This window comes from Lolium rigidum, chromosome 4, assembly GCF_022539505.1.
Source record: "Lolium rigidum isolate FL_2022 chromosome 4, APGP_CSIRO_Lrig_0.1, whole genome shotgun sequence".
In the NCBI taxonomy this organism is placed as follows: Eukaryota; Viridiplantae; Streptophyta; class Magnoliopsida; order Poales; family Poaceae; genus Lolium; species Lolium rigidum.
Genome location: NC_061511.1, coordinates 268984701 through 269011965, shown reverse-complemented (window position 1 = coordinate 269011965; position 27265 = coordinate 268984701). Strand labels below are relative to the sequence as shown.

At 45.7% G+C, this 27265-nt stretch overlaps 1 protein-coding gene across 1 annotated transcript; it reads right to left on the bottom strand.

The window, feature by feature from the left end:
• Positions 1-669: 669 nt before the first annotated feature.
• On the bottom strand, positions 670-27265 carry LOC124650539 (FBD-associated F-box protein At5g60610-like). The gene is made up of 6 exons (XM_047190051.1): positions 27169-27265; positions 3879-3934; positions 2775-3110; positions 1578-2537; positions 1364-1498; positions 670-1215 (listed from the first exon to the last, which is right to left on the bottom strand). The coding sequence occupies exons 1-6, from the start codon at positions 27212-27214 to the stop codon at positions 751-753; spliced, it is 1998 nt and encodes a 665-aa protein (XP_047046007.1). The 5' UTR covers positions 27215-27265; the 3' UTR covers positions 670-750.

The following is a 27265-nucleotide window of genomic DNA, read 5'->3' as shown; positions in this document are numbered from 1 at the left end:
AATAGAGGACAAACTGTCAGGTTAAATTAACTCCTTGGAAATAACTCATGTGGACTTCGTTAGTTAGGTCTTTTCCGAAACGGATGCTCCTTTCTTAGTTCAGAGGACAGGCTCTATTGCGGATTCAAAAGAAAATATGCAAGACGAACTCAATTTCAGAGGAAGGGTTCTGGAAAAATAGTCATCTTATACCAACGCATGGGAGAAAGGATTATGCACCGCTCTAACCAGCCAGATCAAGCACACACTTGACCTAGGTAGAGGCACCAGGCCCAACAGGGTAGTAACAGCGAATGAAAGCATCACAAGTTCAAGTATCGCAGACAAAAAACAGTAGCCGAAATCAATGCCAGATCAAGCACACACTTGGCCTAGGCAGAGGCACCAGGCCCAACAGGGTAGTAACAGTGAATGAAAGCATCACAAGTTTAAGTATCGCAGACAAAAAAACAGTAGCCGAAAAATCAATGCCGGGAGCAAACCCATGTAATCAACAAAAATCGATCGCTACAAAAAAAGTCTAACAAGAGGGTTTCCACATGTTACCGAACGAGACAAGCAAATAAACCTATGCATTTCAACATCCATCAGCCCACGTTGTGTGTGTTGGTAACATAACATCATGCAAGTCAAATAAATAACAAAGGGACGTACGTAGCATTAAACATGGCACCAAACTGGCTACAACTTAAGTATTGACCCAAAACTCTTAAGATGGTCACTAACAGGTGTTAAGATCTTCAAAAACATTCATAGGACGTTATCATCATGGTGAAGGACTATTCTGCACAGTCCACAAGAAGAGCTATCGAAGGGATCAGCCATGGACAAGACATGATCATCATGCTGATGGACTACTCTTCGCTTGCCAGTGTGACCAGATCCAAACTCAAAGCCTCCGACTCGGAAACAACCGGTAGGATATGCACGGCCAATGTAAGACCCAAACTCAAATCGAGCATTTTGAGAAGCCCTGCTATCAAACTGTAGCTGCTTGTACTGATTAGTTATCCATTTCTGAGTGCATTTGTCCTTAACAACGAATTTCATTAACTCGAGCACCTTAGCATTCAGAACAAAAAACCTGGCAAAATCGACATCTGGCTTCTTGCCCATGTAACACTTCAACTCCACGTATCTGAGATGGTCAAGACATTCAACTGGATCTGTTGGGTCTAGATGGTGCACATTTTTCATATCCATCTGCAGAGTTGACTGATAAGAGTATACGATTCAAATCAGTTATTACCAAGCTAAAAAAATAAATAAATAGTTCCACCTGGCAAGTAGAAAGTGGTGACTCGTTGGATAATATGTAAAGTAAATATGATTTTAACACCGGAGAAGAGATACTCCAACTCACCATGATATATAGCTTCTCCAAGCAAGGAAATACTTTGAGGAAGGCAACAACTGCATCAAGGTTAGTGCCACTAGACGTGAGATGTAAAATCTTCACACTGTGCATTGACATTTTCAAGTTGCAACGACCCATTTCCTGCTAATATGAAAGGCATTAGAAAAGATAAGTGCAAGCTGCATGGAGTGTCAAATCTGAGATAACCAGCCGCAGCTACCTGTGAAACTGTGGTTCCAAGCTTGAGCTTATCAAAGTTGACTGCTAGTGAGCCCAAGATCTCCAGTTTCGGTGCCCTGATTACCTCGATGACTGGTGTAGTATGAAACAAATTAGTCCTGACACATCTTTCCAGGCAAGGGGCATTCTGGATGACTAATTCCTTCATATGGCGATCATCACAGACACCGAGGCTTCTAAGTGTTGGTGAGTTGATCACCAAGCGTTTGAAACCAGCACAATTGTTAAGCATCAGGCTCTCCAGGACAGGGCATCCTGAAAGAATGCTGTGGAGAGTGTCTTCCCATATGGAAAGGGAGCCCAGGGCGAGTGTTTTCAGGTGCGGGAAATTAAATACTGGGTCCCCATCCTCGAAGAGGCTGCAGTGGGCAATGAGGGCTACACGGAGGGTCGGAGCAAAGCGGAGCACAGACAGTGGCAGCGGATCATCAAACCTAGCGACCCAGATGTCGATCTCCTGAAGATTATCAAGGGCTGGGGACCTGAACCAACGATCAAGGTCAGCAAAGTAGAGGCTGTGGAGGTGGAGGCGGCGTATCGGGCCCTGGTGCTGGGAGAGAATCTTGGTTACAACTTTAATCTGCTCGGGACAATACCCACGGATATGTGCAGTGTCAAGGTTAAGCGGAGCAGAGCGCCACAGGTGACACCAGCGGCGAGAAAGGGCAGAAGTGCGCACGGCATCGTCCGTGCGGAGGAAAGAGATGATGGTGCAGAGTATACTATCTGGGAGGAGGCTGAGAAGATCGATTCCATCCAGTTTCGCCTTCTTCGACGTGCAAACCGCCGCCGCCTTCATGTTGGAATGCGCAAAAGCACGCAAGGCTTCAGCTCCTCGTTCCCGAATAACCAATTTTGGGTCCCTTGATGCAATCAGCATAGCGTCAAAAAATTCAGGGACATAATTCTTCAAAACCGTGAATGCATTTTCAGCCATCTCCTATACAGCAAAAAAAAGTCAGACTTAATACAAATCATAGAGTATATAATTGATCAAACGCTCCAGAATCTGATTGGTTCAACTTACTTTGAGAATAAGGAGACCTGCGAAGCGACGATATTCCACTCGACCCTCACCAAGCCACCCTAACGCAGTTGTAATAATCTAAAAGAAGTGCTTATTAGAAAACTGGAAATTATATGTTGATGAAAACTGGAACCAATTATTATAACTTACCTGTTGCTCAACTTGGCGTGCAGTTACTGCTCCCCCAACATTTGCAAGATGACCAAGCACTGTGCTAGCTGGAACTAGGATTTCAGGGTCACGCTTGACGTCAAACACATTTCTTAAGAAATTAGCGAGCTTGGTAAACTTTGAAGGACCTCCAAAGGGTAAATCAATCAAAGCAACGATAGCATGAAGGGCCAGCAAATTTTTAGTAGAATCACTGCTTCGCAATAAACGAGATATCTGCTCATAGAGGTGATCCATAACCCTTGGGAGATGTTTGCCGCCGAGAACACGAGCTTCCTCCTCAACATGTTTCCGCAGGGCAGCAGCAAGAACATCCTATTATACACGACAACAAATTGTACCAGCCAAAAGACAATATTGTTCAATATAAACAAAGGTGCAGTTAACGTAGAAAGTGTGCGGGGGTCATCACATCCCAGGAAGCTAAACCTCTCCCAATAAACAGCAAATGTACATAAATTATAAATGCCATTTATTCTGAATAACCATCAACACACAAGGCATATGCATGTGAACTATCCACTTCACATTGTTTTCATAAGAACACCATCTGTTCCTACTACCTCCGGTCTGAATTAATTGACGTCAAACACTACAGGCCGCTTTGTTTTTTGTGGGTGAGTCCGCGTCCATTAATACAGAACGGAGGAGTAGACATTAGTGCTATCTACAGTACATGTGCCTCAAGATCAACATATAGTTCGCGCAAAGATACAGAACTACAGAACTACAGAACTCCAGGCCCCAAACGTACTGATCGCAACCCCAAACGTATTGATCGTGTACTTGCAGTCTTGTACTGACACAAGCAAACCACATGATAAAGATCGCAAGCCCCGATAACCAATACACACAAAAAGCACCAGCGCAAGCAACTACTTAAGCAATTAATCCCATGCACAACCATCCATGTGGGTTAGGGCACTGCATCAGGGCCCTAATAAGAACAACCAACTATTTATCAGCCAAATCAGCATGGCGCACATAAATCCAACCTGAATCCAGACTCCATCCTTACCGCACCACAACGTACGACGACGATAGAGACCTCACAATCTGAACAACAGAAGGAGAGTCACATACCGGTCCGGATGAGATGTAGTCGGCGATGCTGAAGGGCTGGTCCTTGGCCACCAAATCTGCGCCGCAAAGCAAATTCAAGAATTTAGCCACGAGCAGAAGAGAGATCCCGTGCAGAATTGGCGGGAAACCCGGCCGGGGCGCGCGCGAGACGCGAGGGAGGAGACGAGGGCGCCGGGATCTGGGGAGGGGAGGCGTACCTTGAGCGTTCGTCGCGATATCCGGGGAGAGCGCCGATGGCTTCATGTCGACGTCTCCTCCTCCAGAGCCGGCGCCCGGCGGAACGGCGGGAGGCGGTTTGGCTGCCCCGCAAAGCCCTTGCACAGTTGCACGGCGGCTCGTAGTGGTGCGGAAATTGGAATGGAGATCTTTTATTTCCGAGGGAATGGAGGTATATTCGCTGGGCCAGCCATAAAACCCGTACGATCTGTTGGCCACCTCCGAGATTCTCGCACTTACTTGTTGGGCAGGCCTTTTTTCACAAGAGCAACAATTCTGCCTTCTTTTTGCCCAAACCACAACGATTTGGGGTAATTGTTTTGCACACAACACTAAAATGATAGAAGCGTTTGAAAAAGTACTCTCTCCGTTTGGAAATATTTGTCCAAGATTTATCTAGATTCACATATACCTATGCACTAAAAGACGTCTATATACTCGCCAACGTGACAGATCGAAGCCTGAAGAGCAAAGGAACTAGCCTGGTTTGACAAATTCGAATATATATAGACAGGGGGAGGCAATCACCGCCCTCATGCGAACCAACGACCAACGACCGGACGCCGGCAGGAGCGGTGGCACGCCGACGACGAAGATAAGGGGGGCCACACCCGGAGTGCGAAAATTGGAACTGAGATGCATGTTTTTTCATGGAATAGAGATATTTCATGGAATGGATATAAATGGCGTGGTTAGTAGCTTGTAGCTAAATTTGGGCTCCGGGGCAATGTATCGGGTATGGACACGCAAAAAAGGTTTCTGTACCATGTTGTCATGTTTATTTGGATGCGTGCACAACTATTTTTGGTCCTTGGGAGATTGCATGCACGAGTGTTTGGTTACATGCTTTGCACCTCATATAGAAGGCAAATGTAGACTGTTGTTTGATTGTATTCACAACATGCACTATGGTAAGAGAATCTCTAGTGGCCCCATAGAAACAGACATAGGAGGTTCATTTTGGTATGCTCGGACACGCGGAGAGCAAAACCCCTGCCCAACGGCCCGACGCAAAGGGATGAATTATCCGCGGTGATCCATTCGCGACCTAAATTTAGGTTGTCAATGTGTCACCATGGACACAATGCGATCCACGCCCTGGTTCCTCGGGCCCAGCTGGTAGCGACTACTTCCGGCCTTTGACTTCTTTGCGTCCTTTGTGGTCTTCTGCGTCACGTTAATGACACCACTTTGCCTTTTGCGCGCCAGTGATGGCGTGGGCAACGCTGGGCTTCCACAACAAGTATTGATGGGGAGGTGCGCCCGTGCTTATTAAGGGGTGTGGCCGCACCCATTTTCTGTCGACGTCATTGCCATTACCTTTCCCCTCGCCCATCTCCATAGACCTTAGAGCTAGTGCTGCCATGGGCAAGTAGTGGCTGTTCGGAAAGATGAAGCACGACCACAAAGCTGGATCATCGAGCGGAGGATGCCGTTGATGCCCACAAGTATAGGGGTTCGCTGAAATCTTCGATGGAAAGTAGTAGCCAAATTTATAGTTCGACTCAAGGGGAACACAACAATACCAGTAAGACTTTAGCAATTGAGGCGTCACTCTCAACCACACCTACGCATCAATATTCTCAAAAATGAAGTGGTGATTGTAGCAGTTGAATCAAAGCAGTAAATAATAGTAGAAGATTTCTAGCTTTCAGCAGAAGTAGTGAACCTGTAAAAGCGTAGACATAAGGTGATAGCGGGGTATTGCATGAATAAGATTGATCATATAATGTAGTACAAATAACATAGTATTCATCGCTAACTCTGTTGTGTGTAGGTATGTGTTCTAAATATAGTTATGCGTACTAAGCAAGAGAATTTGCATGATATCTATTGTCCTACCTGTCCATTTCACCGGGCCAATTTGAAATTACATGTAATTAAGGTCTATCATTTCGAGTATCCTGGAACAATGCATTAGCACTACATGAACACACAATATCTCCAAACTACAACATATTCCCCTTTTTTCCGTAACTATCACCTTACGGCTCAGGTTCCACATAATAATAGGCAATAAACTTTGCAGATACACACCAAACTCATATATATGATGGGGCAATAAAATTTTAGTACTGAAATCATATCACTCGGGCCCTAGCAACAGTCATTAAGCATAGAAAAGGTGTATCAACCACACAAGAATATCCTCAAGTTAAACACCCCAAATCTCGATACATATGCATTATTACATGATCAATCTCATCCAATCCCCATCAACCTCACATGCATATAGAGAACTACTCACTCATAGTGATGGAGAGTACGCACATGGTTGATGGAGACAGTGTTGATGGGGATGGTGGTGAAGATGGCGTCGAAATCCCCCTCTCTGGCATGGAGAGCAGGACCATTAACCCCTGAAACAAAGATTGTGGTGGTGGCAACGCTCTATTTCGTGAAAATCTCCGTACTCCTGGGAGGATAGGTTTTCGGTGTATATAAAAGGGTACGCAAAAGGAGGCGGTGAGACGACGTCCGAGGGCCAAATTGGCATGGGTGGTGCGGACCCCACCTTTGGTCGCACCACCTGTTATCTTTTGAGCCTCGTGGCTCTTCTCGTGACGTTCCAAAACCCAATATCCTTATTCCAGTGAAAAAAATGCACGGTAGTTTTCCCAATTTTATTTCCTGCGAAAAGAGATAGAAAGAAGACTTTTGCTAAAAAATAGCGTCAGATTCAACAATTTTATTCAAATATGGTGAGATTCTGGAGAAACCGTTGAGCAAAGTAATTGAAAAAGTGGATACATTTGGGATGTATCAGCTCCCCAAGCTTAGCTCTTTGTTTGTCCTCAAACAACTCAAACACAGTGCAAAAGAGATAAAAGACTTTGACAAGAACTTCGATCTATGCATGCATGGTAGTTTAATAAGAACAATTATCCACAACATGGCTTCCTCAATGAGTAGCAACGTGATAGCAAAGGTTCATTATGTAGGTGTTCTAATGTTTATACATGTTGCAAGGAAGATACTATATGGCGGCACTATTTGATAGCGGCAACAGACAAAGTTCTCACATCGCTTTTAATTGAACCATGTGTAAGGTTTTCGAGGCCTTTGATTCTTTCAATTCTTTACAATTAATTTAACATGCTTGCATTGCAAACTAAATACTCAGTAATGTTGTACACTTCCACTCTTTCAACATTTAAACACTCATGGCAGATCCGTACATGAGTAAGTAGCTAGTATATTTAGTTAACAACTTTAAGGTAGGAAGGAAATAGGAAAGACACTTGGTTCTAAGATTCATGTCTTGGAAGCTGCAGGATTTTTGCCCCTTAACAGTAACTCAAACTTATGAATCACCTTTTCAACTTCACTTTATTTAGCACTTCATAGCTCAACATAATAATAACCAACTCGCTGGGTTTATTCAGTTTTTTAGGATTTTGGTTCAAACATTTTTGCCCACCAACACATGATCGCCATGTTGGTAGAGTTGTTTTTTTCAGGCTAGCAATACGGATGAGTTGTCAACTAAAGATACTATGTAATCAATTGTGGCAAAAAAATCTAGGATATAGTACTGTGTGAAAAAGGGGGGAAAGAGAGGACCTTCAGGTTGGTGGGAATCATGGTGGTCGAAATCGGTCTGGGCGAGCTCCTCCTAGCATCCGGCCATGTCCAGGATGTCGTCACCTTGCACGTCCTCGTCGTTGTCCAAACACCCATCACCAGCAGCTGCGGCGTGTGGCCTGTCCTTGGCCATGCCGGTGAGCTAGGGGAGGCTAGCCTTGACCTCCTCCTCATTGTGTTGTTTGATTGCGCTTTCGTAATTATTATCATGCTTGTTTGTTTTATCTGTATGTTGTGAGTTTAGTTACCAAGCCAATGAAGAACGATTGCAACAACATGCATTCAAACATACCCCGCGTCTTCGAGCAGATTGTGCTGGAACAGTCCATCGAGTCGGCGCGGCATGAGGAAGAAGTTGTGCCTCGTGTGGTGGAGGACTCCTTCAAGACTCTCCGCGAGGACCGGCTGCGTGCATGGCTGCGCGCCCAGAAGAAAGGTAAGAAGGCCGGCCGCGCAGCGCGTGTTCCGTAATTTCCCACCGACGAACTTGCTAAGTTGTGGATGACCGCACTGGCAAGGATTATGGACGCATTTGAAGAAGAATCATTCGGCACTAGCGGCAAGTATGCCGACACCGACATCTTCAACGTCTTCTCTGGTGACGAGGAGGACGTTTATTACATGACATAGTTATTACCAGATTTATTAGGCCCTATATATGTATGTAATGTGAAGTTAACGTCGGTCTTTTTGTAACATCAAGGGCAACCATATTTGATTAGTCCTCTTCTGAACCAATGTCCAAGTATTATTGATGTTCTTTTGTAAAAGGAAGGGACACCGTGTTTCATTAATTGGTTCCCCTATGGTTTAAGCCCAAATATATTATGAACAATAACTGCACTGGAGTGCCTCTACCAACGAATGTGTGATGTTGTGGACGGTTAATTAGTGGCTGAAAGTAAATCTCATGCACAAGACCCAAGACATGCAGCATGCCATTGGATCTCGGCCTCCTGCCTCCTGCCGGCGCCGCCGCTGATCGCCTCGTCTCTGTAGCCTTTGGGCCATGGAAGCGCGATGGATCTCGGCCCTCATCGGTGGGAGGGATCCGCCCCTATTTTGAGGGCTTTGTTCTTCGTTTTTAGGGTCAAGGTTTGTAGGGGCAGCGTATCGTGCAATAAGATCTTCCCGGCTTCAACCCCATCTCGGCGGCAACATCGAGAGGCTTGTGGGAGTGGTGTGATCTTTGAGGATTTCGTCTGGGTGTGGGGATCTTCGGATCGTCAAGGAGCTTCATCGGCAGTTCTTTTTTTTCGTCTCTGGGAAGGATGTGGTCTTTTTTACCCGTTTGGCGACTTCCCTTCTGCAACCAACAACGTCAAGCTGACTCAGGGAGGAGCGGCAGCGGCGGCACGCCGTCGACACGGTTTTGAGGTTGAAGATGAAGGGCTTTAAATAAATCATGCGTGAAGCATGTGGAGGTGTAGGTGTAAAGCGATCGTGTGCGAAGAACGCATATGACCTTGCACAATATGGCCGTGTGCGAAGGTGCATAGCGCACACGACTTTCCTTGCGCAAACCGTGTGCGATTAGGTGCCTATTTGGGCCCATCAAACGCAACCCTACCATCTTTTGGGATATATAAGGACCACTAGGGTTCCCGTTCGGACTGACTCCACGTCAGCCGCCACTCCAGATTTACGAAAACGCATGTCCCCTTGCTACCCTTGAGCACCTGGTTGGCGTGGAGGAAGCTGCTACCTAGCTTTTGCAATCCTACCTCGCGGGAATGGAGTTGACGTCGCTGGGGCGTCCTCATTGGTCGCGCCGGCTGAACCTCACCGTTGAACTCCGATACCGATGGTCAAGCTGTCTCGTCCCCGCGAGCTCCATCGTCTCAAAGAGGTATAGGTTCTTTCTCATGCTTTTTTTTTTGTTTAAGTTGACCACGGATCTAATGCATAACACAGTTAGCAAGGCCAGATCCATTAGAATATTGTGTTAGGATCAGCGAGTTTTGGTTTTTTAATAACGCCACAGTTAGCAAGGTCGGTTTCATTAGAATATTGTTAAGCATGGATGTTGTGTCATCTGATGTGTAAGGTACCATGTTCTATATGTTATGTTGTATACATTGCCAGATCTAGTCTTAGCTAGGGGATGCACCATGTTTTAACTGGATTAAAATACTTTGTTAAATAGTAGCATTTTCCCCACTTATTTTATTATGTATTGTTTGATCTATATGTTCATGTGTATAGCTTAACCGGATCCATTGTGTAAGCACAATTTCATGTGTTAGATCTAAACATGACTATTTTCTCAATCTGTTTCCTATAGTTAACTATAGCTATCATCTTATAACAGGGATTGTATTTTAGTGACACTACATAAGAAGTTGATTGGCTGATTAGGGCCAATGATGTCTCCTTTTTCAGTCTGAATAAGTATGATAACAAATCATTTCTTCTTAACCATTTTAAATCTAGCTATCATGTGTTTGGTATGTTTATATTGTAACTCCAAAGATTTATTTGCGCAATTTATTTTGGACACTTGTCATAAGGATCCCAAACCGTCACTATTGACATTTTTTGATGCACTACATAAGACACCTTTTTGGTTAAAAGTGTTTTATGTAGTGTTGACAGAATATCACAAAGGTGACGAGAAGAACACTGAAGGTTCTCAATGAAGGTTGATCATTTGTAACCTTCTGTTGCATGGAGATAACAAACTGTTGCATGGAGATAACAAACGTAAACAAGAACTATTCTGTAGAACTCTCGTTTCTATAGCTAGCAGTTAATCTATGTCGAAATACATGTGTACACATGGTGTATGGAATGTACAATCAAATATAAATGATTTTTGCTACTTTATTGTGAATGGAATATTGAGTTATGTGCTATTGCATATATAAAACGTCAGCGATTCTGGCAGAAATTAAAATGGATGGTTAAAAAAATTCTCGTGTGCCATCTCGATGGTACGCCTAAATTATTAATAACGCTTGCGATCTTCCAGTCTGCTGACGGTCGAATAGGGAGAACCATGTGTCACGGACCAGCCTATCGCACATGATTTCACGTAATGAACCATGTTCGACATTGGACCCCCTCGCACACGGTTTTGGAAACTGTGTCTTTGTTTTGGCGTATCGCCCACTCTCGCCTTGTGACGGTTAGGTTTACCGTGTGCGACGGACCATTTCAACCATGTGTGAAGGCCCGATATGTACTAATGTCAGTTGCATCAACCTGCCTTGTCTGACTTGTTGATACTTCAGGGTTTAACAAGTCTTGCATGACAACTTTTTTTTTTAGATTTCTGAATTGCATATTCTTAATTCTTTCTTAGAGAGGAATTGCTTCTTGCTACTACTAAGTTCATATGACATATACATAATACATCTGCCATATTGATAGTTATAAACTTCCAGAAGTTGGAGGGATTTTGGAGCTTTGCAAAGATTCCTAATGAACCAAAAGTTAAAGGAACATTGCTTATTTGCTTGAATAATTTCGGAAATAGCCTTTATGTATACTTTCTCCCTGGAGATTTAACTATAGCTTGGTCTTGTGTTGTGTGTGATCAGCTGGACTTGCTTCCCGAAATCTCCAAGCAGTCCCAAAATCACATTTGAAGCAGAACATAGAGGTTATGAAGAAATTTTCAGTTCTAGACTTCTAGGTCCTCGTAAATTAATTGCCAAATGATGAAGAAGCAGAGATGCTATGCCGTCATTGTTGGTCCGAAAATCATAGTTTGAAGTGCCTAAATCCTTCTACTTGAAATCATGTTACTTTCGGTACTAAGAACTAAGCCACCCTTTGCTGGTATTTCCAGCTTCATCATTGACCAACTTCAGTTGCATCGATATTCAGACAATATACATTCACGCATGCCTTCACTGCTATCATAAATTATTCTTGATGTCATTCCACTGGTAGAAAAACAGGCTTCCGGGAAGCCCCATAAGTCGCGAAGGTAAAGGAACCGCGACTAATGGGGTCTTTAGTCGCGGTTCGTGTGGCGAACCGCGACCAAAGGCCTGGGCCCAGGGCGCACGGTGGCCAGCTGGTGCACGTGGGGGCTTTAGTTGCGGTTGGCCAGGCCAACCGCGACTAAGAGTGCCCGAAGGCCTTTAGTCGCGGTTGGCTGGGCCAACCGGGACTAAAGCCCCTCCCCTATATATACCCATCCAGCCATTTGGAGCCAACACTTAGCCATTTGGAGCCATTCTCTTCACAAACTTCACAAGTGAGTGTTAGGTTTGCTTTTGGTTCCTCTTATGCACATAAGGTGTTTGATGAAATGCCCCAAGAGCATGAAACAAACATGATATGAAGTGTTGGAGCCACACTTGAGCTTTCTCATTTATTTTTTCCTCCTCGATCGCGGTTAGCAACTTGAACCTTTGATGTGTCGTCATTGATACAATATGCATGTGTGTGTAGTTCATTGTTTAATTTATATTGTTTGTAGCTAGTTAGTTTAACAAATGCATGATGGTTAATTATATATTTTATATTATAATAATGCAGATGAATCGGCAATGGATGTACGGTAACCGACTCTCCGGCGAGTTCAGTACGGGTTTGAAAGATTTCCTCGTAGTGGCTAATGCGAACAAGCAGGGAGGTTTTGTTATCTGTCCATGTGTTAACTGTAAGAATCAGAAGGGTTACTCTTCCTCAAGAGATGTTCACATGCACCTGCTTCGGCACGGTTTCATGCCAAGCTATAATTGTTGGACCAAGCATGGAGAAAGAGGGGTTATAATGGAAGAAGATGAAGAAGGGGATGATTTCATCGATGAAAGCTATCTTGCTCATTTCGGTGATAGTTTCATGGAGGATGCTGAAGGTGAAGGGGAAGGTGAAGGGGAAGGTGAAGAAGAGGCACGTGATGATCCCGTTGATGATCTTGGTCGGACCATTGCTGATGCACGGAGACGCTGCGAAACTGAAAAGGAGAGGGAGAATTTGGATCGCATGTTAGAGGATCACAGGAAGGCGCCGTACCCCGGATGCGATGATGGTCTGAAAAAGCTGGGCTGCACACTGGATTTGCTGAAATGGAAGGCACGAGCAGGTGTAGCTGACTCGGCATTTGAAAACTTGCTGAAAATGTTGAAGAATATGTTTCCAAAGAATAACGAGTTGCCCGCCGAGTACGTACGAAGCAAAGAAGGTTGTCTGCCCTCTAGGTTTAGAGGTTCCGAAGATACATGCATGCATCAACGATCGCATCCTCTACCGCGGTGAATACGAGAATTTGAATGAATGCCCGGTATGCACTCGCATTGCGTTATAAGATCGAGGCGATGACCCCGGTGACGATGTTGAGGGCCGAAACCCGGGAAGAGGGTTCCCGCCAAGGTGATGTGGTATGCTCCTATAATACCACGGTTGAAACGTCCGTTCGGGAACAAAGAGCATGCCAAGTTGTTGCGATGGCACAAAGAGGACCGTAAGTCGGACGGGGAGTTGAGACACCCCGCGGATGGAACGCAATGGAGAAAGATCGACAGAGAGTTCAAAGATTTTGCAGCTGACGCAAGGAACATAAGATTTGGTCTAAGTACGGATGGCATGAATCCTTTTGGCGAGCGAGCTCCAGCCATAGCACCTGGCCCGTGACTCTATGCATCTACAACCTTCCTCCTTGGTTGTGCATGAAGCGGAAGTTCATTATGATGCCGAGTGCTCATCCAAGGTCCGAAGCAACCCGACAACGACATCGATGTGTACCTAAGGCCATTAGTTGATGAGCTTTTACAGCTGTGGGGCAGACCTGGTGTCCGTGTGTGGGATGAGCACAAAGAAGAGGAATTTGACCTACGAGCGTTGCTTTTCGTAACCATCAACGATTGGCCTGCTCTTAGTAACCTTTCGGGACTGTCAAATAAGGGATACAATGCATGCACGCATCGCTTACATGAGACCGAAAGTGTACATTTGCCAAATTGTAAGAAGAATGTGTACCTTGGGCATCGTCGATTTCTTCCGAAAGGTCATCCGAGTAAGAAAGAAAGGCAAGCATTACAACGGCAAGGCAGATCACCGGCCGAAGCACTGCGGAACACACCGGTGCTGAGGTATTTGATATGGTCAAGGATTTGAAAGTCATCTTTGGAAAGGGTCCCGGCGGACAATCAGTTCCGAAGGGAGCCGACGGGCACGCAGCCATGTGGAAGAAGAAATCTATATTCTGGGAGCTAGAATATTGGAAAGTCCTAGAAGTCCGCTCTGCAATCGACGTGATGCACGTTACGAAGAATATTTGCGTGAACCTCCTAAGCTTCTTGGGCGTGTATGGGAAGTCAAATGATACAAAGGAAGCACGGCAGGACCAGCAAATTTTGAAAGACCCTGATGACCGGCATCCGGAACGGTTTCAAGGTCGTGCCAGCTACGCTCTCACCTAAGAAGAGAAGGTCATCTTTTTTGAATGCCTGAGCAGTATGAAGGTCCCGTCTGGATTCTCGTCCAATATAAAGGGAATAATAAACATGGCGGAGAAAAAGTTCCAAAACCTGAAGTCTCACGACTGCCACGTGATTATGACGCAATTGCTTCCGATTGCTTTGAGGGGGCTCCTGCCGGAAAATGTTCGAGTAGTCATTGTGAAGCTATGTGCATTCCTCAATGCAATCTCTCAGAAGGTAATCAATCCAGAAGTTCTACCACGGTTACATAACGATGTGATCCAATGTCTTGTCAGTTTCGAGTTGGTGTTCCCGCCATCCTTCTTCAATATTATGACGCACCTCCTCGGTTCACCTAGTCGATGAGATTTCCATTCTCGGTCCTGTATTTCTACACAATATGTTCCCCTTCGAGAGGTTCATGGGAATATTAAAGAAATATGTTCGTAACCGTGCTAGGCCGGAAGGAAGCATCGCCAAGGGCTATGGAAATGAGGAGGTAATTGAGTTTTGTGTTGACTTTGTTCCCGACCTTAAGCCGATTGGTCTTCCTCGATCGCGGCACGAGGGGAGACTAAGTGGAAAAGGCACGATCGGAAGGAAATCAACGATATGTATGGACGGCCATTCTCCGACCGAAGCACACCACACAGCTTCGACCAATTCCAGCTTGGTGGCTACGTACTTTGAGAAACACAAGAATATTTTTCGCTCGGACAACCCCAGGAAGCTCGAATCCTGGATTAGGAAGGCCCACATGGAGACTTTCGGCAGTTGGTTGAGAAAACATTTAATGAGTGACGAACATGTTGTAGATCAGCTGTACATGTTGGCCAAGACACCATCTTCGACTATAACGACTTTCCAAGGGTACGAGATAAATGGGAATACATTTTACACGATCGCCCAAGATAAAAAGAGCACCAACCAAAACAGTGGTGTCCGCTTTGATGCAGCAACCGAGAATGGGCAAAAGGTCACATATTATGGTTACATAGAGGAGATATGGGAACTTGACTATGGACCCTCCTTTAGGGTCCATTTGTTCCGGTGCAAATGGTTCAAGCTAACAGGAGGTGGGGTAAAGGTGGACCAGCAATACGGAATGACAATGGTGGATTTCAACAATCTTGGTTACCTTGACAAACCATTCGTCCTAGCGAAAGATGTCGCTCAGGTTTTCTATGTGAAGGACATGAGTAGCAAACCGAGGAAACGGAAAGATAAGAAAACGATCAGTACATCATGCGATGATCCAAAGCGCCACATTGTTCTTTCAGGGAAAAGAAACATCGTGGGAGTGGAGGACAAGACAGACATGTCAGAAGATTATAATATGTTTGCTGAAATTCCGCCCTTCAAAGTGAACACCGACCCAAACATTAAGTTAAATGATGATAATGCTCCATGGATACGGCACAATCGTAAGCAAGCAGGGACACAAGGAAAGAAATGATGTGTAATAATTTATTGTACCAAACTTTGTTGAATGGATCATGTGAATTATATTACCCGTGATGTGGTTGGTGTCCATTTTCGAATGATTCAATTGACTCGAGATAGCATCGATGATACATGAAATTTGGAGTGACTAAGTCATACTCCCGCATACAGGAAATTTGGAGTGACTAAGTCATACTCCTCGCATACATGAAATTTGGAGTGACTAAGTCATACTCCTGCATACATGAAATTTGGAGTGATTTAGTCATACTCCTGCCTAGGCGTATAATATGCATACTCGTAGTCTTCATATCCGCCGCCGTTGTACTGGTAGTCGCCGCCTGCTTCTAAGTTGCCGGCGTCGTCGTCGCTGCTCGTCGTCGGCCGTCGTCGGGCGGCGCTCGTGGCTCGAACTGAGGGTAGCGCAGGCGGGGGATATCGCCGGCCGCGATGTAGTCCTTGACGCTCTGCAGAGTCCGGCCGTACCACCATAGCCGACGGCCGGCCTCGTGGAAGTTTCCAGGAGGCAGACCGTCCTCCTCATACCTGGCGAGCGCCCTCTCACGCCGATTGATGAAGAAGGCGTCCCAAGTATGCTCGGTTATCGGGATGCCGGCGGGGATTCATCCGCTGCTCCGGCGTGAGGTCGAGGTAGTAGTGGTTCGTGATGGCCGCCCGGCGCGCGGTACCCGAGGGACGGGAGGGACCGGCACGCCGCCGGCGCTAGGCTCCGGCCGTGCGAGGGACGCGGTAGCCCGGTGGGCAAGGGTAGTTCGAGGCGCAAAGCTCCTCCACCTGCCTGGTAGGTTAGAGTGGGTGCGGTGGAAGCCATGAGAGAGTGATGAGAGATTGTAGAGATGTGATAATGCCGGCCAAGCCGGGCTACCTATATGTAGTGACAAATGGCGGGAAAAATGGGAGCGGGAAGACAGGAGGCGGGAAGAAAGAGGCGGGAAGAAAGTGGCGGGAAGAAAGAGGCGGGAAGAAAGAGGCGGGAAGAAAGTGGCGGGAAGAAAGTGGCGGGAAGAAAGTGGCGGGAAGAAAGTGGCGGGAAGAATTTTTCTGATTTTTTTTGATATATTATTTGTATTTTTAAGAATTTGAATTGAATTAGTTTTATTTTTCTGATTTTTTGGATATATTATTTGTATTTTTAAAAATTTGAATTGAATTAGTTTTATTTTTCTAAATTTTTTGATATATTATTTGTATTTTTGAGATTTTGAAATTAATTAGTTTTATTTTTCTGAATTTTTTGATACATTATTTGTATTTTTAAGATTTTGAAATGAATTAGTTCTATTTTTCTGAACTTTTTGACATATTATTTGTATTTTTGAGATTTTGAAATTAATTAGTTTTATTTTTTTAAATTTTTTGATATATTATTTGTATTTTTTAATTTTTGAAATGAATTAGTTTTATTTTTCTGAATTTTTTGATATATTATTTTTATTTTTGAGATTTTGAAATTAATTAGTTTTATTTTTCTGAATTTTTTGATATATTATATGTACTTTTAACATTTTGAAAAAGAAAAGTAATTTGAAAAATACCCTTTAGTCGCGGTTGGCCTCGCCAACCGCGACTAAAGGGTATTTTTCCGCGGGAAACGAAAACCCGGCGAAAAATCACCTTTGGTCGCGGATGGGGTCGCCAACCGCGACTAAAGGTACCCCTTTAGTCGCGGTTGGGGTCCCCATCCGCGACTAAAGGGCGTTCCCTATTTAAACGCGCGCGTGCGCGAGGCGGTTCACTTCTCTCTTCTTCCTCGAACACACAGGCGCGCTCCGGCGATCGATCTCCTCGCTCTCAGACACCGTCAGGCTGCGCGCCACCGTCGCCCGCCGCCAACGCCCGCCGTCGCCCGCCGCCAACGCCCGCCGTCGCCCGCCGCCAACGCCGGCCCCCAGCGTTGTCGTCCTCCAGCGCCGTAAGTCGACGCGCCGCGCCGCGCCTCTCCCGTGCGTCGCGCGCGCCGCCGCCTCCCTCACCGGCCGCCGCCGCCGCCCTCGCCGCCCGACATGACGTCGCCGCCCGCCTCCCTCGCCCGCCGCCCTCGACTGCCGTTTAGCGCCCTAGCCCCCGCCGCCCTCGATCGCCCGGCCAGCGCGCGCCGCCGTGGGCGCCATCGGCGCAGAGAGAGAGAGAGAGATGAGCAGAGGGAGAGGAGAGAAGTGCCAGGGGCACCCTGGCCGGTTTTTTTTGTTTTTTAAAATCGTAACTAAGTTTTTTAAATTAAAATTGTATCTTAAATAAATTGTAAACGTGTATATATGTGAAGAACTAATTTGTAACTTAATTAAATTGTAAACGTGTGTATATGTGAAGAAACTAAACAAACTTAGTTACAAATTCAAAAAACAAAACTAAAAACTTAATTAAATTTGTAACTTAATTAAATTGTAAACGAAAATAACTTAATTACTTAAAATTTTGACTTAATAAAATTAAAACTTAACATATTATTATGACTTAATAAAATTTTGACTTAATTTGACTTAAATTTTGACTTAATATGACTTAAAATTTTGACTTAATAAAATTAAAACTTAACATATTATTATGACTTAATAAAATTAACTTAACTAAAATTTTGACTTAATATGACTTAAATTTTACAAGAACTCAAAATAACTTAACATATTATTTGTATTTTTCACTTTTAAAAGAACTCTAAACTTGACTTAAAATTTTTGTCTTAAATTTTTTGACTTAACGAAAATTTGACTTAACCACCGCGCGTATACGGAGGGGGCCGGCAGCGCTCGTCGCCCTTTCGCCGGCCGGGGGCGCGTATACGGAGGGGGCCGGCCGGGGGCGCGCGCCACACACGCACACATGCAATAGCTAGGGCGGCGCCCGCCGGCGCCCCGGCCCCTCCAATCTCTCCCGGCGCACACACGCGCTCTTCCGCGACACCCTCTCCCACCCCTTCCAGCTCGCCGGCCCCCTCCTTTTGGCACCGCCCTTTCGCCACCGCCACCGCCCCCCTCGCACTTAATTAATTTGTTTTGACTACATGTTTTCAGGACCGACATATGGCGGACGATAGAGCTGACCCAATTATGGACAACTATGATCCGGACGCTCGAAGAACAAATCTTCGGCATCATAAAAGGCGATGTTCTATATGTGCCGACCGGACAAGAAGAAGATGATATCGATTCTTATCTGAACCTTGACGGTGAAGATGAAGGGCATGGTCAGCAAGATGGTGCCGAAGAAACGTCGATAAACGACGATCTTCAGTTGGAAGTAGCAACCACCTGCGGCGCCGAGGTATATATATATACATTGAGCCTCCGGTGATACAAACTCACCGATTTGAATAAATATGTGTGTACTAACGCGCGCGCCTCTCTTTCTTATTTTAGCCCTCGGCCGGATCGTCGAAACAATCGAGTACGTCGTCGTCAAAGCGTGGCGCAACCAAGACGATGAAAGTAGGAGAAACATGCACCATCGATGTTGTCGAGGAAGCAACCGGCAGGCCGCTGGAGGCCAGCAAGAACGCCACCAAGTTTGTCAGCCAATGCGGAGCCGTTGTTAGAGACAACGTCTCGATCACCGTCCAGGAGTGGAATGAGCCAAAGAAGGCACGTGTTGGTTTCACTTTTGTCGATAAGAGAACAAAAAAAGATTGCTTCAAAAAGCTTATGGAACATTTCGTTCTACCTCCGGAATACCGCAAATACGATGAGGAGGGTAACAAGATTGCGGAAAACAAGGAGAGGTGCAAGCTAGTCAAACAGTTCGCTCTTTCTAGGATGGCCAACGCATTCCGGAAATACAAGCAAAATCTAGCCCATGACTCCGGATTTCAAAGGACAATATGAGAAACTGCAACATGATTGGCCAGAATTTGTGAAGCAAAAGAAATCGGAGCAGTTCCTTGAAATATCGAAAAAAGAAGGATAATGCGGCCAAGAAGGAGTACAATCATAAAATGGGGCCAGGAGGGTATCGCTTTTGGCAGCCTAGGTGGGAGAAGATGGAGAACGAGCCGAGGACGCGAGGAATCCGTCCGAGTACGGAGGGATGGGACCCAAGGGCCAAAAGCTGGTGGTACGGGCATGGGGGATCGCTGAACCCGGAGACAGGGGAGTGTGTTTACCGGGGCAAAATAATTACACCCACCCAAAAGCTTATTGAGGCAATGAGGGATGCTCAAGAGGGGAGGATCAAGTTCAACGGAGAGAACGACGCCCGACAAAAGCCCTCGGGAATCCCGAACACGGAGGACGTGTACGAGGCATGGGGCACATTCCGTGGAAAATAGGGTTCCCCGAACGATGACCCGTACGGTTACGAAGCCGTAAGAGAAAGATGGATCGGGAAGCGGATGTTGTGGCGCGGTTGGCATCGGAAATGGATGTCATGAAGAAAACCGTGAGTGTACTAGTAGCCGAAAGAGATGCAGCTCGGGCGCAGCATGAAGATCATCCATTGGATCTCGGAAGCCAGCCGCGGAGAAGCAGCGTGGCTTCCACGGAGGCCCCATCGGCTGGTGCACCGACGATCGAAATTACTCGCACCGGAGCCTCCGGTGGTCGAAATTACTGCACCGGAGCCTCCTCGCTACCCCGTGGACGATATAAAGGAGATGAAAGCATGTCATCCGTATTATCCTATCGGGAACATGTCCATGAAGGTAGCCATCGGCAGTGCTTTACCACCTGGAGCACTCCACCACAACAACCCCATTCAAGATGGCTATGCTCGTGTCACGGTGGAGGACATAGTCCAAGGGTTTGAGGACCTGGACATTGACATTGCTACACCCGAAGGGGCGACAAGACTTGGAGATGTCAAGCGCCGAGTTCATTCTATGGCGAAGAAGTTTATCAAGTTTCCGGGCGAGGCGCCAACAAGTCCACCCCCTACGGTGGTGGTGGTGGCGGCGGTGGCGGCGGTGGTGGTGGTGCTTCACCTACACCTCCTTCACGAGGGCCGACGCCGCCCCCAATTCACCTCCGGCGGGTAAGCAGCCGCCGCCCCTAGTCCGCCCCGGGCGGGTAAGCGCACGCCGCCCCCCAATCCACCTCCGGCGAAGAAGCGAAGCAGCAGTCCTGGATTATTAACCCGGACTCTTACGTACCTAAGAAAACAAAGGTACCGGAGGTATCACTGAAGCCTCTCCCCACGAGGCCTTGGGAAAGTAGTGCCGAGGAAGTCGAGGCGGGCGCGGCTGCTGATTTAGAGAAATGGAAGGCGAGCTGCAAGAAGTAAATAGAGGGCGAGCCCAAGCCAGTATTTTCTGATGAGCAAAAGAAGTGGGCTAAGTCATTTTTGAACACACCGTCCCAAGCCGCAAAGAATCTGCTCGACGACTATGCACGTGAACTTCGTAGGCAAGCACTCGCGTTCAAGAGGAACCAAGATTTGGCGGAGAAGCAGGAGAAGAAAGCCTTGGAGGAGGCCGAGAAAAAATTAGAAAGGGGGAAAGAAGTTGCCCAGCTCGGGAAACAAAGTAAACAATCGATCGCCCCGCTCATAGTGCAAGCCGCCGGTCCGGATGCCCCCGATATCATAGCAGCTGCGGCAGCACATGGATTGACTGTAACGAGTGCCAGAGAACAAGCGGCCGACTTAGGTATCACTCTTCGTGCACTGTTAGGCCTTGATGAGGCGCCAATGAAGGACGTGGTATTTACATATGTGAAGAATGGCCCTCTCGTCGAGCCTGCGCAGGAAGAGGATCTACCTCGACAAATGAAAGGTCTGCTAAATTGGTACAAGAGTTACATAAAACTTAAAAACGCCAAAGACTATATTTATGCGGAAGTTAGAGCTGAGCATCACTTCAAACATTACTATATACCAATTCATCGGAGTGAATTGTTCCAGCTGTTCAATCTGCGCGACCTCGACAAATCTATCATCGGTTGCTACGTTCGTAAGTGATTTATTAATTTCTACCCCATCTCGTTCATTGCCTGCACTATATATTGTCCTAACTATCTTGTTGTGTACGCTATTATGCAGAATGAAGAAGCGGGAAATGCAAATAAGGAACATCCATGATGTTGGGTTCATTGACCCACACATCGTTAATTCATATGTGTTAGAACACCACCCCGCCGACGTGGAGGAAGACCTGTGGCGGTTTCTTAGAAAACAGGAACTCAAAAGTGATATTCTATTTCCTTACCATTTTGGGTGAGTGTTTCTGTCTTGAGCACATTCTCTTTTGTTTACTCCATGGATGGTATGTGGCTAATCGATGAGTTATATATGCATGATCTGTGCATGTATCGTGTCCGCAGGTTCCACCGGATTCCGATGGTAATTCAATTTCACACCTCCACAGTTCTCGTCCACGACTCTCCGAATATGGATGCGGCGCTTTGGGCCGACATGAGAAAAATGATGCAAAAGTAATTGTTTTCATTCATTTGCGCTCTATATCGATCGGCCTATTTCGTTCATCATTTCCTAATATCAAGTAACTAATTAATAACTCTCTTGTTCATTTAATTTTCTTTGCCTCGTAGGGTTTGGAGACGGTTCGTAGATGAAAAGGTCGGTGAATTCAAAAAAGAGCTACATTTTAAAAGGGCAGATGCGGACGACCGGGGATATTCAGCCACCGGGGACCAATCTATGTGGATACTATGTTTGTGAGAGGATCCGGAGATACACCAATGAGCGGGACTAGTCGGATGAGAACAACATCAAGAGGAATAACCTCCGGAAGACGCTTAGTCCGAAGCTCGCTTCCGACCACTTCAGGAGGAACTAGCTGGATGGTTCGCGAGGGAAGTCATCGATCCTACAGGACAACACTACGTAGAGGACGTAGAACTATACATGCATTAAATTATGTATGGAAACTTGTTCAAACTTGTATATGGTCATCCGATGATATTGAATATATATTGTATATTCCTCTTGAATTCTTTTTGGTTCTAATTTCAAATTTGTTTGAAATTGTACATTCATATGCATGCATGTATGTAGTACCGTAGAATATGTGAAACGTACTCCTTCAAAATTACAAATAAAGCACAAAAGAAATAAAACAATACAAATTAAACAGAAAACAGGTTTAGGGGGGGGGCAGGTTTAGGGGGGGGGGGCCTAAAACCCTAAACCTGCGGCGGGCTTTAGTCGCGGTCGGCCAGAAGAACCGCGACTAAAGGGCCTCCGCCCCGACGGTCGCCTGGCGCCCACGTGGACGGGCCTTTAGTCGCGGTTCGTAAGCAACCGCGACTAAAGGGGGGGGCTTTAGTCGCGCTACTTTGGTCGCGGTTGCGCAACCGCGACTAATGGCAGTTGCGAACCGCGACCAAAGGCCCTTTTTCCACCAGTGTTCTAATAAAAGAATTCTATCAGCTCATCCCTGTATATATTGGTTGTAATTTATATAGTCATGCGCTTACAAATACATGCAATCCTAACTTAAAACCATTCTAAACAAGAAGTGTAATCTGATGTCTTCTCAAAGATTCATTTCTCTCGAATATTCTAAAATATTTATATTGTTCTTTCGATAAGATGAACGGGTGCAGCAAAGCACGCTTTCATGGTCTAGTGTAGAATTGAATGTGATACCATCTGACCTTCCACCAGGCCCTCTTTGTGGCATCATTTTCAGAGGACTGGCTCTATTGCGGATTCAAAAGAAAATGCAAGACCAACTCAATTTCAGAGGAAGGGTTCTGGAACCTAGTCATCTCATACCAACGCATGGGAGAAAGAGAGGAGTGGCTTACGCACCGCTCTAACCAGCCAGATCAAGCATACACTTGGCCTGGGCAGAGGCACCAGGCCCAACACGGTACTACCAGTGAATGAAAGATCACAAGTGTGTAAGTATCGCAGACAAAAAACAGTAGCCGAAAATCAATGCCAAGAACAAACCCATGTAATCAACAAAAATTGATCTCTACAAAAAGTCTAACAAGAGAATTTCCAGATGTTACCGAACGAGACAAGCAAAAAAAATGCATGCATTTCAACATCCATCAGCCCACGTTCTGTGTGTTGGTAACATAACATCATGCAAGTTAAATAAATAACAAAGGGACGTACGTAGCATTAAACATGACACCAAACTGGCTATAACTTAGGTACTGACACAAAACTCTTAAGATGGTCATTAACAGGTGTCAAGATCTTCAAAAACATTCATAGGACGTTATCATCATGGTGAAGGACTATTCTGCACAATCCACAAGAAGAGCTATCGAAGGGATCAGCCATGGACAAGACATGATCATCATGGTGATGGACTACTCTTCGCTTGCCAATGTGACCAGATCCAAACTCAAAGCCTCTGCTTCGGAAACAGCCGGTAGGGTATGCAGTGCCAGAGTAAGATCCAAACTCAAATTGAGCATTTTGAGAAGCCCTGCTATCAAACTGTAGCTGCTTGTACTGATTAGTTCTCCATTTCTGAGTGCAACTGTCCTTAACAATGAATTTCATTAACTCGAGTACCTTAGCATTAAGAACAAAGAACCTGGCAAAATCGACATCTGGCTTCTTTCCCATGTAACACTTCAACTCCACATATCTGAGATGGTCAAGACATTCAATTGGATCTGTTGGGTCTAGATGGTGCACATTTTTCATATCGTTCTGTAGAGATGACTGAAAATAGTATAAACAGTTCAAAAACATGTATTGCCAGGCAATATAGTAAAAACGTCTACATCAAGTAAAAGGATGAAAGAAAGAAGTGTACCCGCAAAAAAAGATGAAAGAAGTGAAATTGATTTTAACAATACAAGTTGTCGAAGAAGAGATTCACCAACTCACCATGATGTACAGCTTCTCCAAGCAAGGAAAGACTTTGAGGAAGGCAACAACTGCATCAAGATTAGGGCCACTAGACGTGAGATGTAAAATCTTCACACTCTGCATTAATATTTTCAAGTTGCCAACAACCATTTCCTGCTAATAGAAAAAGCATTAGAAAAGATAAGTGCAAGCTGTGTGGAATGCCAAATCTGAGATAACCAGACGCAGCTACCTGTGAAACTCTGGTTCCAAGCTTGAGTTTATCAAAGTTATCTGTTAGTGAGCCCAAGATCTCCAGTTTCGGTGCCCTGATTACCTGGATGACTGGTACAGTACGAGCATGAGACAAATTATACCTGACGCATCTTTCCAGGCAAGGGGCATTTTGGATGACTATTTCCTTCATGTAGTCCACATTACAGACACCGAGGTTTCGAAGTGTCGGTGAGTTAATCACCAAGCGACCGAAAACATCGCAACCGTCAAGCAGCAGGCACTCAAGGGCAGGGCATCCTGAGAGAATGCTGTGGAGAGTGTCTCCCCGTATGGAAAGTACGCCCAAGGCGAGTGTTTTCAGGTGTGGGAAACTAAATACTGGGTCCTCATCCTCAAAGAGGCTGCAGTGGGCAAAGTGAGCCACACGGAGGGTCGACGCGAAGCGGAGTACGGACAGCGGCAGTACATCATCAAATTTAGCGACATAGATATCGATCTCCTGAAGAGTATCAAGGGCCGGGGACCTGAACCAGCTATCAAGGTCAGCAAAGTAGAGGCTGTGGAGTTTTAGGCGGCGTATGGGACCCCGGTGCTGGGAGAGAATCTTGGTTACAACCTTAATCTGCTCAGGGCAGTAGCCAGGGATATGGTCAGTGTCGAGGTTGAGCGGGGCAGAGCGCCATAGGTGACGCCAGCGGCGAGAGAGGGCGGACGTGCGCACAGCATCATCGGTACGGAGGAAGGAGATGATGGTGCTGATCATATCATCTGGAAGGAAGCTGAACAGATCGATTCCCTCCAGTTTCGCCTCCTTGGCTGTGCAAACTGCCGCCGCCTTCATGTTGGAATGTGAAAAAGCACGCAAGGCTTCAACTGCACGTTCACGAATAACCAATTTGGGGTCCCTCGATGCTATCAGTATAGCATCAACAAATTCAGGGATATAGTTCTTCAAAACTGTGAATGCATTTTCAGCCATCTCCTACATCAAGAAAAGGTGAAATTTAATACAAATCATAGAGTACAGTTCATCTGGAAAAAAATATTGGCATAAATTAAACTAATGCCAGAATAACTAATTTGTAAACTGCAAAATGTCAGGATGCTAGTTGCACACAGGGTTCTTTTCATCGCATCTTGGAGTGCAGGAAATGGTATTCATGGCCTAAAAAGACAGCCAGCGCTAAGGAATATTATTTTAGTTGTACACTCAACTCAACTCACCAGATCAGTCACGACCAGTCATAATTAGTCGTCGATTAATAGTTTACCATTACATTTGCTAAAAACACTATGCATAGAACAAGCGGTAGCATCATAATCTTGATTGTTGATTAAACACTCCAGAAGCTGATCGTTTTAACTTACTTTGAGAATGAGGAGAGCTGCAAAGCGACAATATTCCACTTGATCCTCATGAAGCCACCCTAACGCAGTTGTAATAATCTAGAAGAAGTGCATGTTAGAAAACTGAAAAACACATGTTCATCCCAGTATACTGCAACCAATTATAACATACCTGTCGCTCAACTTCGTGTGCAGTTAGTGCTCCCCCAACAATTGCTAAATGACTAAGCACTGTGCTAGCTGAAACTAGGATTTCAGGGTCACGCTTGACTTCAAACACATTTCTTAAGAAATTAGCGAGCTTGGCAACATTTGAGGCACCTCCAAAGGGTAAGTCAATCAAAGCATCGATAGCATGGAGAGCCAGTAAAATTACAGCAGCATCATTGCTTTGCAGTAAACAAGATATTTGCTCATAGAGCTGATCCATAACCCTTGGGAGATCTTCACTGCCGAGATCACGAGCTTCATCCTCAACATGTTTCCTCAAGGCAGCAGCAATAACATCCTATTATCAACCGAGAAAATAATATTGTTCAATATAAACGAAGGTGCAGCTAATCTAGAAAGTTGGGGGGCTAACATCCCAGGAACTAAACCTCTCAATAAACCGCAAATGTACTGAAATTATAATTTCCATTTATGCTGAATTACTATCAACACACAAGGCATACATGTGAAGTATCCACTCCACATTATTTCCCTCGTAACAACTTCATAAGATGAGCATCTTTACCTAGACATTTAACGCTAGCCAGCAACAGCAACAGTAACCCAAGAACTGGTTCAACCTAACATATAGTGCGCGGGAAGATGGAGAACTACAGAAGTCCAGACCCGAAACGTACTGATTCGTGTACTTGTACCGACACGAACAAAACACATGATAAAGCTCGCAAACCCCAGTTCCCAGTATAAAAAAAGCACCAACGCAAGCGTATACTTAAGCAATTGATCGGCATCCATCATTCCATAATGATGCAGTGCCCTAGTGAGAAACAACCAACTATTTTAAATCCACACTCGTCTGATTAGACTAAACTCGCACAGAAAACCAACAAGATTGGCATCGCGTACATACATCCAACCCCAACACAAAAATCCACCCTTTTACCGCAGCACAAGGACGACACGAGACCTCACAATCTGAACAAAAACAGAAGGAGAGCCACGTACCGGTGCGGATGAGATGTAGGCGGCGATGCTGAAGAGCTGGTCCTTGGCCACAACATCTGCGCGCCATTGCGCCAAGAAAATTCAAGAATTTAGAAACCACCATAAGAGAAATCCCGCGCAGAATTGGCGGGGAAACCCCCGGGCGAGACGAGGGCGCCGGGATCTGGGGAGGGGAGGCGTACCTTGAGCGTTCCTCGCGATATCCGGGGAGGGCGGCAAGGGCTTCATGTCGACGTCTCCTCCTCCAGAGCCGGCGCCCGGCGGAACGGCGGGAGGCGG